Source organism: Quercus robur, chromosome 11, assembly GCF_932294415.1.
Source record: "Quercus robur chromosome 11, dhQueRobu3.1, whole genome shotgun sequence".
Lineage (NCBI taxonomy): Eukaryota > Viridiplantae > Streptophyta > Magnoliopsida > Fagales > Fagaceae > Quercus > Quercus robur.
This window is the reverse complement of record NC_065544.1, coordinates 40,953,763-40,967,615: the sequence shown is the minus strand read 5'-3', so window position 1 is coordinate 40,967,615 and position 13,853 is coordinate 40,953,763. Positions and strand designations below refer to the sequence as shown.

The following is a 13,853-nucleotide window of genomic DNA, read 5'->3' as shown; positions in this document are numbered from 1 at the left end:
TCATCGAATAAAAATCTCAAATTCATGATTGAATTTCACTTTAAAAAATTCGTTGGTGTCGGATGATCATTATTATGAAAAGGATGGAATGGATGGTACAAGTTTAAAGAATATATATATTGTGAAAACCTTTTCATCAAAAAATATTTTATCATGAAAACTTTGGCCATTGTTAATTAGCACGAAGCCAAAACAATGCAAAAGTAAAACGCACCATAAAAAGTTTGTATTCTTAATTCTATACTCTTAGCATGCACCACACATGCACCTTCCTTTTATAGACATTTTCAATGGAAAATTACTCGGCAACGGCCACTAAAAATATTATCAAGGATAAATTATATTTATTCTAAACTTTATAGTTTAAAGACAAAGTTTAACTACAAAATTAGTTGTAACCTGAGGTTACAACCTTACTCAATAAAATAAATAATACTACATATTTTGAAAATCTAATCGTTGAATTGTATGTTCTTTATGCTCTTATTATACATGTCAAATTTTGTATAAATCGGATATTATTTACTATATCATCTATAAACTTATATCTTATGCATAATTTTAAATTACAAAAATTTACAATTTAAACAATTTATTGATGATCTATTGATCTTTAATTTTTTTTAAAATTTGCAAGCATAGAGGATATAAGAAGAAGATGTAATCCAATGGTGGATTTGTCAAAATTCATCCTTACTCAATAAAATAAATAGTACTACATATTTTGAAAATCTAACCATTGAATTCTATGTTCTTTATACTCTTAATACACATGTCAAATTTTGTATCAATTGGATATTATTTACTATATCATCCATAAGTTTGTATCTTATGCATAATTTTAAACTACAAAAACTTGTAATTTAAACAATTTATTGATGACATAACTATTGAAAAAAAGTAACAAATTAAACCCTATAGTTTGAAACATAACAAATTAAATCCAAAATTTTCAAAAGTTCAGGCAATCAACAATCTCTAAAATCCAGCACACCCATATACAAATTCCAGCTTCTAACAATCATACTAAAGAACATAGAAGTGAAACTAAAGCAAACCATACCACAATTAAAATACCCATGATAAGATAAGGTTTTTATTTACTTACCCACAAACTTTGAAGCTAAAATCTTAGGGCTAATCTTTTCATTTCTTCCTTAGAGTGTGATATATGGTTTCGATGAGAGAGGGAGGTTGTTGGTGAGAGAGTGAGAGAGATGTGCTACCGATAAGAACAACGAAAGAAGAAACAAGAATTGAGAAAGAAGAATATGAGATGAACCTTCTGGTGCAGCCAAGAAAAGATAAGGGAGATTGACTTGGATGGGGCACGTGTATGCTAAGGGTCCGTTTGGATTGAGGGGGAGGGAGGGAGAGTAGAGTAGAGTAGAGTAGATTTAGTACAAAATTAGCTTATTTTTAGCCAACTCTACTCTACTTCCCTCCACTCCCCCTCCTTCCCCCCTCCATCCAAACAGGCAAGGAGAATAGTGAGTTGATGACTCACCTCACAACCTTTTAAAATTTACTTCCCCCCCCCCCCCCCCCACCCCCTCCTTATAAGCTTATATTCTATAAAGACCCAAACTATAAAATAACTTTGCATATAAACAGTTTCCTTAAACACTTAATTAAACACCAACTATGTATCTAATAACTTAAACCACTTAATATAGTTTTGTACATACTAAAAATATATTCATAATACAATTATCCATTCTTTTTTCTTTTTCTTTTTTGAGAAACCGGACTGAACTTTGATTAAAAAGAGTCGGCTAAATCAGCCTGAATTACAACTAAAATTTGTGGTGGAACATCCTCCATCCACACTAAAAAATCCGAAATATTAAAAGCATGTCTTGCTAAACAATGAGCAACAGAATTACATTCTCTCTTTACATGAGAGTAAAGCAATTGATCGAATTTTTTTGCACTAAACTTAACGTCATCAATCAACAATCCAAATGGAGCTAGTGAACTGTGGTCGCTTGATAAAGCTTTCATGATTGTGAGTGAGTCACCTTCCAGTACAGCCTTCGTAATGCCAATCTCTGCCGCGAAAGACACCGCCTTAGCTGCTGCCAAAGCCTCAATTTCATTGCCATTATAGGCCTGAGACAACTGTTGGGAGCAAGAAGCAATAACCTGACCCGAGTTGTTTCTAATAACCATACCAATGCCTACTGCGTTAGCATTAGAAAAAACAGCTCCACCAAAATTAATTTTCATTAAATCCGCCGGAGGAGGTTGCTATCTAGTTCTGTGATTGACCCGCCCACCCATCATCGGAGTTGCAGATGGTTGACTGGCCAAAAAATCAACAAGTTTCACTGAAGAAATCTGGAAAATCTGGTGTAGTGGAGCAGCAACCTAGTTGAGTCGGACCTTATTACGTTGATTCCAAATCCCTCACACTACCATCGCAAAGAGTTCCACTTGACTTGGCTGTGTGAGTATCCATCAAAGTAATTCTTTGAAATTCAGGAAGCTTGATTCTCAGCACATTTGGCAGTGAGCAGATCTCTCCCATACCATGTCTAGCTCCTTGCAAAGCCACAAAGCATGCAGCGAAAATTCCTAGGCTTCATGGCAACGGTCACATAGCGGATCATCGATGATGGTACGTCGGACTAATGCTTCTTTTGTTGGCATTGCACCTCTGCAGGCCCTCCACAGCAAATTTTTCACTCTGTTAGGAATTTGGAGAGACCAAATCCCTTTCCACAAACTTGAATCTACACCTGAATCTACCTGCACAGAATCCATCTTAGCTTCTTCCTTGAGGAACCTATAGCCCGTTTTACAAGTATATTGTCCATCATTCGTGTATGGCCAAATCAGGACATCTTCATTCACTCTTCGGCTTAATGGGATTTTTTTAATAATTGCTGCTTCCTCCTGTGAAAAAATCCCATCAATCATTTCCTCATTCCACCTCCTTTCACTCTCATCAATCAAGACAGCCACCGAACAATTCTCCATGGACTCAATTGGATATGAAACCACTAGGGAAGAGGTTTTCCTTGGAATCCATCTATGTTGCCATATGTTAATTGATTTCTCATCCCTAACTCTCCATCTAGCCCCTCTTTGAATGACATCTCTCCCTTTAAGGATACTCCTCCAAGCATATGATCCTCCCCTCAAATCCTTGGCCTCCATAATTGAACAATTTGGGAAAAAACGAGCTTTGAACATCTTATAAAATAGAGATGATCTATTATGTAAAAGGCGCCAAGCTTGCTTTGTCAACAAAGAGTCATTATACAATGCCAAATCTCAGAATCCCATTCCACCCACCATTTTGGATTTTGTCAACTCATCCCACTTCACCCAATGAATCTTTCTACGGTCGCCTCTTTGCCCCCACCAAAATTTTTTAATCATTGCTTCAATATCATGACACAAACCCAAGGGAATTTTAAAGCATCCCATAGTATATGTGAGGATTGCTTGAATAACAAATTTTATTAAGACTTCCCTTCTAGCTTGAGAGAGTAGTTTACCTTCCCAACCTTGAAGCTTTCTTGACACCCTTTCTTTAATATAATTGAAGCTTGACTTCTTTCCTTTCCCCACCAAAGATGGAAGCCCCAAGTAATTCTCATATTGTAAAATCTCTTACACCCCAAGGCTTTGTTTGATGCTAGATTTTATATCATCCGAAGTAGATCTGCTAGAGAGTTGTTTTGTCCCTGTTCACCTTTTGGCCTGAAGCCCTCTCATATGCCTCCAAAATTTTTAGAACATTGGCACATTCTTCTACTATTGCCCTACAAAATAGGATACTATCATCTGCAAATAAGAGATGAGTTAGTTTTGGACCCCTCCTACAAAGAGAGAAGCCATGAATATCTCCATTCAATTCAGCATTTTTGATCAACCCATTCAATCCTTCAGTACACAGCAAGAAAAGAAAGGGGGATAGAGGGTCACCCTGTCTGATACCTCTAGATGGGTGAATAAGGCCTCTTGGTTCCCCATTCACTAAAACAGAATAAGTCACTGTTTTAACACAAATCATGGTCAGATTGATCCATCTCTCATTGAACCCCATTCTCCTCATGACTTCCTCAAGGAAAATCCATTCAACCCGATCATATGCCTTGCTAATATCCAATTTAAGAGCCATGAATCCCGAGGAATCGAAATTGTATTTTTGTAAACCATGTAGTGTTTCAAAGGCAACTAAGATATTGTCGGAAATCAATCTATCTTTGGTAAAAGCTGACTGGTGCTCAGTGACTATTGTGGGAAGGATACTCTTTAATCGATTGGCTAAAACTTTAGAAAAAATTTTATACAGCACATTGCAAAGACTAATTGGGCAAAATTGAGTAACATATTCAGGATTTTCAGTCTTTGGAATGAGTGTGATAAAAGTATGATTAACAGAGTGGGGTAAGGTACCTGTGTTTAGCCAAGATAAGATACTTGTCCACTATCCCCCAAAAATGTTGGTAGAAAAGGGGTGGCATTTCGTCCAGACCCGGTGCCTTAAGTGGGGCCATCTGATTCAAAGCTGCTGAAACTTCTCACTCCAGAAACTCACGTGACAAATAAGAATTCATCTCATCTGTAATTAATTGAGGGACATGCTCTAGCACATTGCTGGAATTCTCAGGAGTAGAAGTTGTGAAAAGATTCTGATAGTAACCTGACAATATCGCTACAATTTCATCAGGTTCAGTTTTCCAAGCATCCATCCCATCTTTAATACCCCTAATCTGATTTTTCCGGAATCTTTTCGTTGCCCGACTATGAAAATATTTCGTGTTCTTATCCCCTTGACTAGCCCACAATAACCATGACCTTTGAGCCCACATTCTCGCCTCCCTATCCATGAGTACATCAATTTCTATTTTTAACTCCCTTACCCGATGATTAACTCCACTGACTTGAGCTTCAAATTCAGCCCTTCTCAACAACTCCCTCTTTTTTATTAATTCTTGTCCCACATTACCAAAAACATTATGGTTCCACCCAAGTAAGTCCGACCCACACTTCTCAATTTTTGCCAAAATTTCATTGCTCAAATCTGACCCAACCGTAGAGTCCCATGCTGCTTGAACAGTTTCTCCACAACTTGGATGAGATAACCACATTTCCTCAAAACGAAATGGTTTTTTCCTCTAAGGAATGTCTAAAGGCGTAAGAACAATAAGAAGTGGACAATGGTCTGAAGAATTACATTGTAAATGATGAACCCAAGCCCTTGGGAATTTCAAAAACCCATTATTGGCTAGTCCTCTATCAAGCCTCTCCCAAATAGATCCTCCATCCTCAAAGTGTCTAGCCCAAGTGAATTTCAAACCTACAAACCCAAGGTCCATAAAGCTACACTCATCAATAACATCTCGAAACATTTGCATTTGATTGTGAGACCTCCATGCACCTCCCAATTTCTCATCTTGTCTTGTAATCTCATTGTAGTCCCCCACACATAACCATGGAATACCCGGATCAGAATTTAGCAGTCTCAACTTACTCCAAGCTTCGCTTCTTTTTGTTGTCTCTGGTTCACCGTAAAAACCGGTGAAATGCCATTGCTCACTTGTATTTTTATCAATGACTGCATCAATGTAATACTTATGCAAACCCTCAATCTTCAAATTCAATGATGATTTCTAGAACAGAACCAATCCACCTCCTCTCCCTTTTCATTAAACCACCCACTGATGGTCAAACTCAATGTTTCGTTGTACCGTATCTAGCCTTGCTTCATCTGTCAATGTTTCGGCTAAAAAGACGACAGAGGAATCTTTTGCTCATATTATCTCTACAAGCTCCTTCCCTGTACGCAGGTTCCCAAGCCCACGACAGTTCCATGCTAAGCAATTCATTGGTCCTGGCGGGGCTGATGATCAACCTCCGCCAATTCAAAAATTTCTTCAACATCACTCTGATAAACCTGTTGCCTTTTAGAAGGTAAATCAGAACAAATATTCATGTCAGATGCATCACGTTGCTGACCTGAAAGAGATTCACTTTCTGGCCTTGCCAAGGATGTACTTCTCTCACTTTGCGTGACCACTTAGGAAGAACACGCAATGGGGTATCTAGTGTGGGAACCCTAGCCGCATCATGAGAGGCACGTGCTTCTTTTTTTTGAGTTTGGACTGAGGTACACGTAGGTGCACCTGAGTCAAAATAATTAAATGAAATAAAATCCTAATGATCTGATTTGTCCAACTCAGCCTCTGTTTCATTCAATTGCGTGTTGGACTGCTCTTCAGTAACCATTTCGTACATGAAGCCCTGATTTATCACGTCATGATTTCTATGCGTGAAGTCAAGGCCCGAGTTGTTAGAATTAAATGTAGAATTGTCGTTGCCAGCTAGCCCTTGCACTTCCTTCTCCTATAATTCCCTTATTTGTAAATCAAATAAGTCAGACACTGAAACCGAATTAGGAATTGAAATTTCGGACTCCAAAACAGCTTCCTCATTATTAGGAGCATTAATAGGAGGCAATAAAGAGTCTGAAATATGTTGGATTCCCTGAATTGGTTGTAACGTGTCTGCCACTTCCACGCAATAGTTTTCCTACACCTCACCCTCTTTATTGCCTTCAACGATCTATAACGTCTCTCCGTTAATGTTCTATAATGCCACATCATCATCGCCCCCTTCTGTCATCCCCTCTGCTGGCTGCACCTCCACCGAACCTCCCTCCCCCTCTCTCACCGACGAGCTTAACTATGACTAAACACCATGGGATTGTGCTGCCATGATGAACTCACCGAGTTGATGGTCTCTTTGAAGTACAGAACCCATAGTCTCCCTCTCTGATATAGTAAAGTGACTCCATTTTTCTAGTAAGTCCTCCATACCAAAAAAATAGAGATACAAACTCAAAAAAACAACTGTGTTTCCCTACAACCCCAAAAAACCGAAACCCACTAGCTCTAAAGGTAACCTGTTACCTTAGAGATACAAAACTCTCCTTCGTTAGAAGGGACAAAAATACTTCTACTGCTAGGGGAAGAGAGCAAGCTCACTTCCTCAGACAGAGAGACAAAGTGGTTGTGGTTGACTGTTGACTTAGTGATACACAACAAAGTTCATTTGTAAATTATGTGAATTTGTAATACAATTATCAATTCAATTATATATAATCTTCACCATTCTTATTCAATGGCATTATATAATAATATGCTTATTAAATACTCTTATATTAATTTTAGAAAGTGAGTGACTCAAAATTATAATTAACCACTTGAATACATATGTTAACTATAAAGTTGGGTCGGTATTACAGTACTTGCCATAAAGTTTGGAAAATGATTCATTTTGACATCCAATTTGGATCTTCTTAATTAGCACAAAGGTAGGTAAAAGTAGGTAGCTTTACAAGGAACCAAATTGATTGCTTTGGATAATCTTAATACTAAAGGTAGGTGAAAAATAAAAATGAATTCAAAGGTAGGTAATTAGCTAGCTTTGCAAGCAACTAAATTGGTTGTGAAGTCATCAAGTGTTGCAGTTGGTTAAACAGCCATGTTAACCTAAGTTGGGTTGTCCCACTAAATAAAAACTCTTCATATGTACCTCTGATATCCCCCAAAAAATCTAACAAATATCTCTAGCTACACAGTACTGTATGTACAAATTGCTAGGGTAGCTCCAAAGTCCAAAGACAAATTCAGCCAACGGTATCTAATTACAGCTCCACCTAAAAACCATATCCAACCTTCAAAGTTTTGGAACTCTTTTTTAGGTGCAGATGAGTGAACTTAGGACAGTACTGCTTTTTACACAGGGAAAAGTTATAGACCCTACAATGAAGCAAAATTCTTCACCAAGCTACTCATCCCTCCTAACTTTCTTAATTATTTGAATTGGGAAAAAGTTATAAAACCAGATTTCCTCACAAAACCTTCTGGACGTGGTCTAGTCATGAACGACCAATATGGACGAACTACCTTAAATTGAACCTATCAGTAGGTATATACAGTAAACATGAATATGTAGCACCCCATCTCTATTCTATTGTGGGCTTGAATTTTGAAGGTGATATCAAACCAGCTGGTTTCTTGGATATGAATCGCTTGGACCTTAACTGTCCTGATGCTGGTTGGGAAGCTCTTCCACCCATGACTTTTCCTGATAAATTATACCCAAAATCCTTAGTCCTTGATGGTAAGTTATATGTCATGGGTAGTTGGCATGGTGGTGAGTTTCGACTGGAAGAAGCAGAAGCAAAAGGGTATGGCTAGATGGAGGTTTATGACCCCATCTTAAATACTTGTGAACCCTTGCCCAATCCTCCATCTGGCTTTGGCCTTGATAACATCTTTGCTAAACGTATCGTTTACACTGCTCTCCCCTTCAAAAAAAAGATCCTTGTATCTCAAAAATATGATGGCGAGTCGACCTTCCTTAATTTTGATGTGAACACTCGATGTTGGTCTACACTAGTGCCTCCTACCAAGCTTGCTCGTTATCAAGATATATAGAATAGGTGATCATTGTCAGAACCTACCCATTTATAAATCAATGATAATCTGTGTACTGGATAACTGCACAAAGAAATTAAAGAATACTCAATGATCATTTGAACTTGTTAAACCTGTTTGAGAAGTGTTAACCTATTTGACTCCAAGAATTTTGTTCAGGATGTTCTTTCAGAAGTATAATTTACACAATCTTATTTCTTTTTAGCCTTTAGGTAATTAGGTTTTATTCAATGTTATAAATTTTATTCTGTTCCAGCCGTAACGGCCGGAAAATACCGTGCCAATAAACAAACTAGAACAGTAACCCACCATAATCCACTTCGGAAAAAATTTCGGGTCATTCCAGTCTATTTCAGGTGTTTCAGGGTATTTCAGTAAATACCGGCCAAAATTCAAGATTCGGCTAGCATGAAGTTTGTGCTTAAAAAAAAATTGTTCTTAAAATGAAAACAAATAATTTGCATTCTGTAAACCAAAAAACCTCAAAAGGAAAAAAAAAAAAAAAATGAAAAGAAACGAAATGAACAAAGGTACCTGTACAACTAAAAAAAAATCGTATTGAGAAATTTGAGACTCAAAACTTGAGAAAAGGCACTGCCACACTGGTACTAGTAGAAGATACAGAAATTACGAATAAGGAAGAAGACAAAACGTAAATGTAAAAGTGTAGATGAAGATGTGATAAAATTTAAAAGTATGAAATGTAAAAATGGAGGAGACAGAAAACGTTTGTGGTTAAGAATAAATAAGAAAAAATAATAAAAAATAAGAAGTAAGTAATATATGTCTGATGAGAAAAAATAATACTGTAATAAAAAATAATAGAAGGTTGAAAATTGTGTTGTATTGGGTAGTGTGCTTAGTCGAAGGAATCAAACCATTGCCCAGCCTATAGTAGTTTTTTTATATTTTTTTTTTTTCAGATTTTAGTTTTTTTTTTTTTTTGAGTTTTTCCTTTTTGCTTGAAAGACCCCAATATATTATTAAATTGCTCAAATTATGGACTTAAATTTAATTTTATTGACATAAAAAAAATTCAGGGTGGTCCTGAAAATTTTTTGAAAGGAAAATAAATATAAAATTTTAAATTTTTATATATAAATTTTTTTTTTTTTTTAAGGACAGGGTGGTCCTAGGACCACCCTGACCATAAGGTGGCACTGCCACTGGTTGTTTTGTGACAAGTTTTTCAAAATTCTTATCAAAGATCTCAAAGTCAAATTCAAACAAAGGGAAAAGAAAATTATATGGTTAAATTGCATGTATATATGGAGGAAAAACTAGCCCATTGGAAAGTTGATTAGTCATGATCAAAACCTACCTCTTTATAACTACATAAAACCCATGACAATTTATGTCCATAGGAAGAGCAAAACATAATATGGAGCTGAGCAAGAAGTATTTCATGCTAATTTCTTTCTTTATCATTCTTTCATCTCTTGGAATTGAGTCTACTAAGGAGGAGCCACCAAGAACTGGCAAGCACTTTGTGCTAATTCATGGAGCATGCCTTGGAGCTTGGTCTTGGTACAAGCTTGAGACACTGCTAAAATCTTCAGGGCACAATGTCACTGCACTAGACTTAGGCGCTTCTGAAATTTTTTTGAACCCTATTTCTCCTTAAAAAATGGATTAATTAATGTAATTGAGTTACAGACTCTCTTGGCATCTTCTAACTGTTCAATGTTTGATCGAATTCAAGTAGCCCCACTTGCATGCTATGACTTTCAAAATCTGTTCTCAAATATCAAAGTTCAAATTTGCATACATTTTTTATTGAGAAAACGTGAGCCCATTAAAATATAGAATCGGTGATCATTGTCAAAACCTACCCATTTATCAATCAATGATGATCTGTGTACGGGATAAATTAATGTAATTGAGTTACAGACTCTCTTGGCATCTTCTAACTGTTCAATGTTTGATCGAATTCAAGTAGCCCCACTTGCATGCTATGACTTTCAAAATCTGTTCTCAAATATCAAAGTTCAAATTTGCATACATTTTTTATTGAGAAAACGTGAGCCCATTAAAATATAGAATCGGTGATCATTGTCAAAACCTACCCATTTATCAATCAATGATGATCTGTGTACGGGAAAACTACACAAAGAAATTAAAGAATATTCAATGATCATTTGAACTTGTCAAAGAATATTCAATGTCACTCTCTTGGAATTGGAGTAAATAGTAAAAGATTTCTTGGACTTGAAAATGTGTAGAGCACTAATCAAAATACTTGATCGGACATAGAGAAAAACTAAGAAAAAATAAATACAAATCAGAAATAGAGAAAAACTAAGGATGATGTTCAAGCTTATTTCAATTGGATTTAACAAAAAAACTTAAAGTTAGGGTGTTCAAATTTTTATTGTTTGAGTCAAAAAAAAATTTATATATAAAATTTTTTTTTTTTTTTGGACCAGGTCAGGGGTTCATTTGAACCCCCTGGGTTTGGTCTTGGAGCCGCCCTTGTTATATGGTCAAATTGCATTTTTATATAGAGGGAAAACTAGCCCACTGGAAAGTTCATGAATCATGATCAAAACCTACCTCTTTATAACTACTACATAAAAGCCATGACAATTTGTGTCCATAGGAAGAGCAAAACATAATATGGAGCTGAGCAAGAAGTATTTCATGCTAATTTCTATCTTTATCATGCTTTCATCTCTTGGAATTGAGTCTACTAAGGAGGAGCCACCAAGAACTGGCAAGCACTTTGTGCTAATTCATGGAGCATGCCTTGGAGCTTGGTCTTGGTACAAGCTTGAGACACTGCTAAAATCTTCAGGGCACAATGTCACTGCACTAGACTTAGGCGCTTCTGGAATCAACCCACTGCAGGCAAATGATCTCCAATCAAGTTCTGACTATTTCAAGCCTTTGAGGGACTTCATGGAAGCTCTTCCTTTTCATGAAAGAGTAATCCTTGTTGGTCATAGCTATGGTGGGTATGCAATTTCTCAAGCCATGGAATATTTTCCAAGTAAGATTTCTGTAGCTGTTTTTGCCACTGCCTTCATGCCTGGGCTGACCCTCAACTATTCTACCCTCAATCAAATGGTACTCCTTGCAACTTTTTTTCAAATGATTTTTTTTTTTAACGATAAAGTTCAATATAATATAATCAGATCAAATAGAAGTAAGTGTAACCCTATTACACTTGCAATTTCTCTCCAACAAAATTCATTACCCTTTAAAATACCATTGAGATTCAGACCCAAGTTGGCATATTAACCACAAGATTTGAACTGTTGTGCAATGTCCATGCCCAAATATGAGCTCTTGTGGAAGCTATAGCTGGGCCAAAAAATATTTTAGGATATTGTTCTAGGCTCCTGGCTTTACTATAATCTCGACCTGCCCATCATAAAAAATAAAATAAAAATAAAATCTAAACCTACCCTTAAGAAAATATCTCATCATATATAATTATTATATATATTTCTATGAAATTGGCTAATTACTAATATTTACTTGTCCGATTCTTAAAAAAAAAAATAATAAAATAATAAAAAAATAAAAAATAAAATAAACACTATTTACCTATACAAATTTCATGATTAGAAATTCATAGTTGTTAGTGATCAACTCTATTAAATTTTTTGAATACTCTATTGAATTTTCTTCTTTAAAAAAGAAAAAAACAAACCTCTATTAAATTGGTGATATCAGATATGTGATCCTTAGAAATAAGTTTTCACTACACTCCTGTAACACCAACCCCACTCTTTGAGTTTTGAGCCTTTTGACACTGATTTATGTTATTATTACAGAGACTGAACCAACAAGGCCCTCAGCTTGACAATCACTTTACATATGACCAAGGCCCAAACAAACCTCCAACTACTTTCATCTTTGGGCCCTTGTACTCGGCATCAAAATTGTTCCCGCTTAGTCCAATTGAGGTAAGAAATGCATTTTCTTTTCCAAAACTTCTTTTTGAAACTAACATGTCAACCTTCTGATCATGTTTAAACAAGTGCTCTAACATTTTATGTTGCAATTTGTTGTAGGATTTGACACTGGCTACCTTGTTGTTGAGACCATTACGTTTGTTTAGTGACAAAGACCTGTCAAAGCAGCTAATGCTGTCTACTAAGAAGTATGGGTCAGTTAAAAGGGTTTACATCATAGTTGAAAAAGATAAGGTGATAAAGAGAGATTTTCAATTGTGGATGATTGAGAGAAATCCACCCAATGATGTGGTGGAGATCAAAGGATCAGATCACATGGTCATGATGTCTAAGACAAGAGAGCTTTGGTCTCGTCTCCAAGGCATTGCTGAGAAACATTCTTAATCCACTTTCAATGCATGGGACATTGATTCACTAGCAATGTATTATAATCAGAGAGAGAGAGAATTATAATTTATAAGCCATTGGTATTATGGCACAAGGCTCTCTATGAAAATGATAATGTTTTAATAATAATAAAATTTGTATCTCTAACCTTCTACAATATAAGGAAAATTGATTGAATCGTGTTTAATCATAGAATTGCCTATTTGTGTGTACAAAGTACTATCGAATTCTAAAGGTTATTGGTCCCAATAGATAATACTACCTCCAACAAGCTTACTCTGATATCTTGAAATGATTAATTTGCAAGCTGTCAACATTTAGTTTTTGAAAATTACTTCGCATTCTAATATTTATAAACTCAACCCAGTTGTATGCTCATATTTAGTAGGATTTTGCTCATTTGTCAGCTCTTCCAAGGGCTTAAAAATGGAATAGAGAACTATTCCCTCTCTGAGTTCACTATCACCCTGTGCTCCACACTCTCATACTTTTCATTGCTCCAAACCTAAACAATTTCCATTCCCAAAGTAAAATTGGACAATAATAAAAGCCTTCAAACATATACAAGCTCCAATATAGGGATAGTATCAATTCTAATTGGACCAATAATTATATCAACATGTTACGGTAATCTATGTTACCACCGGCATCCAATTCAAATTCTTGAAAAGTGATGCCTAGTAATTTGGATGCTTGATAATCTAATTGTTCCTATGTTTGGTTTGATTAGGAATTTAATAAGATTCATAGGAATATGAAATTGTTATGTTTGGTTTATTCTTAAAAATCTTATAGTAATTATTTATTTTTCTCAAATTATCGTTACATTTGTAAATACAATATCACGTCATTTTTTTTCCTCCAAAAAATAATGACAAAATATAAATTATAAATCATGGTAAATTCATTGAAACTGTAGTATAATATTGTTGAATGACATACATAATACAAAAATAATTATTTAGCTAGATTCTTGCTCTTCACAACATCGTGCATGTTTTATTAATAAAAATAATATATTTTCTTTTAGCATCAAACTCAATTCCAAATATGTAATATAAAAAGAAAAAATATATATAATCTTACA

General features: G+C 35.5%; 1 protein-coding gene across 1 annotated transcript; it reads left to right on the top strand.

Moving 5' to 3' along the window:
* Positions 1 to 10,999: 10,999 nt before the first annotated feature.
* On the top strand, positions 11,000 to 12,953 carry LOC126705809 (methyl jasmonate esterase 1-like). The gene is made up of 3 exons (XM_050405026.1): positions 11,000 to 11,525; positions 12,239 to 12,370; positions 12,479 to 12,953. The coding sequence occupies exons 1-3, from the start codon at positions 11,076 to 11,078 to the stop codon at positions 12,761 to 12,763; spliced, it is 867 nt and encodes a 288-aa protein (XP_050260983.1). The 5' UTR covers positions 11,000 to 11,075; the 3' UTR covers positions 12,764 to 12,953.
* Positions 12,954 to 13,853: the final 900 nt, after the last annotated feature.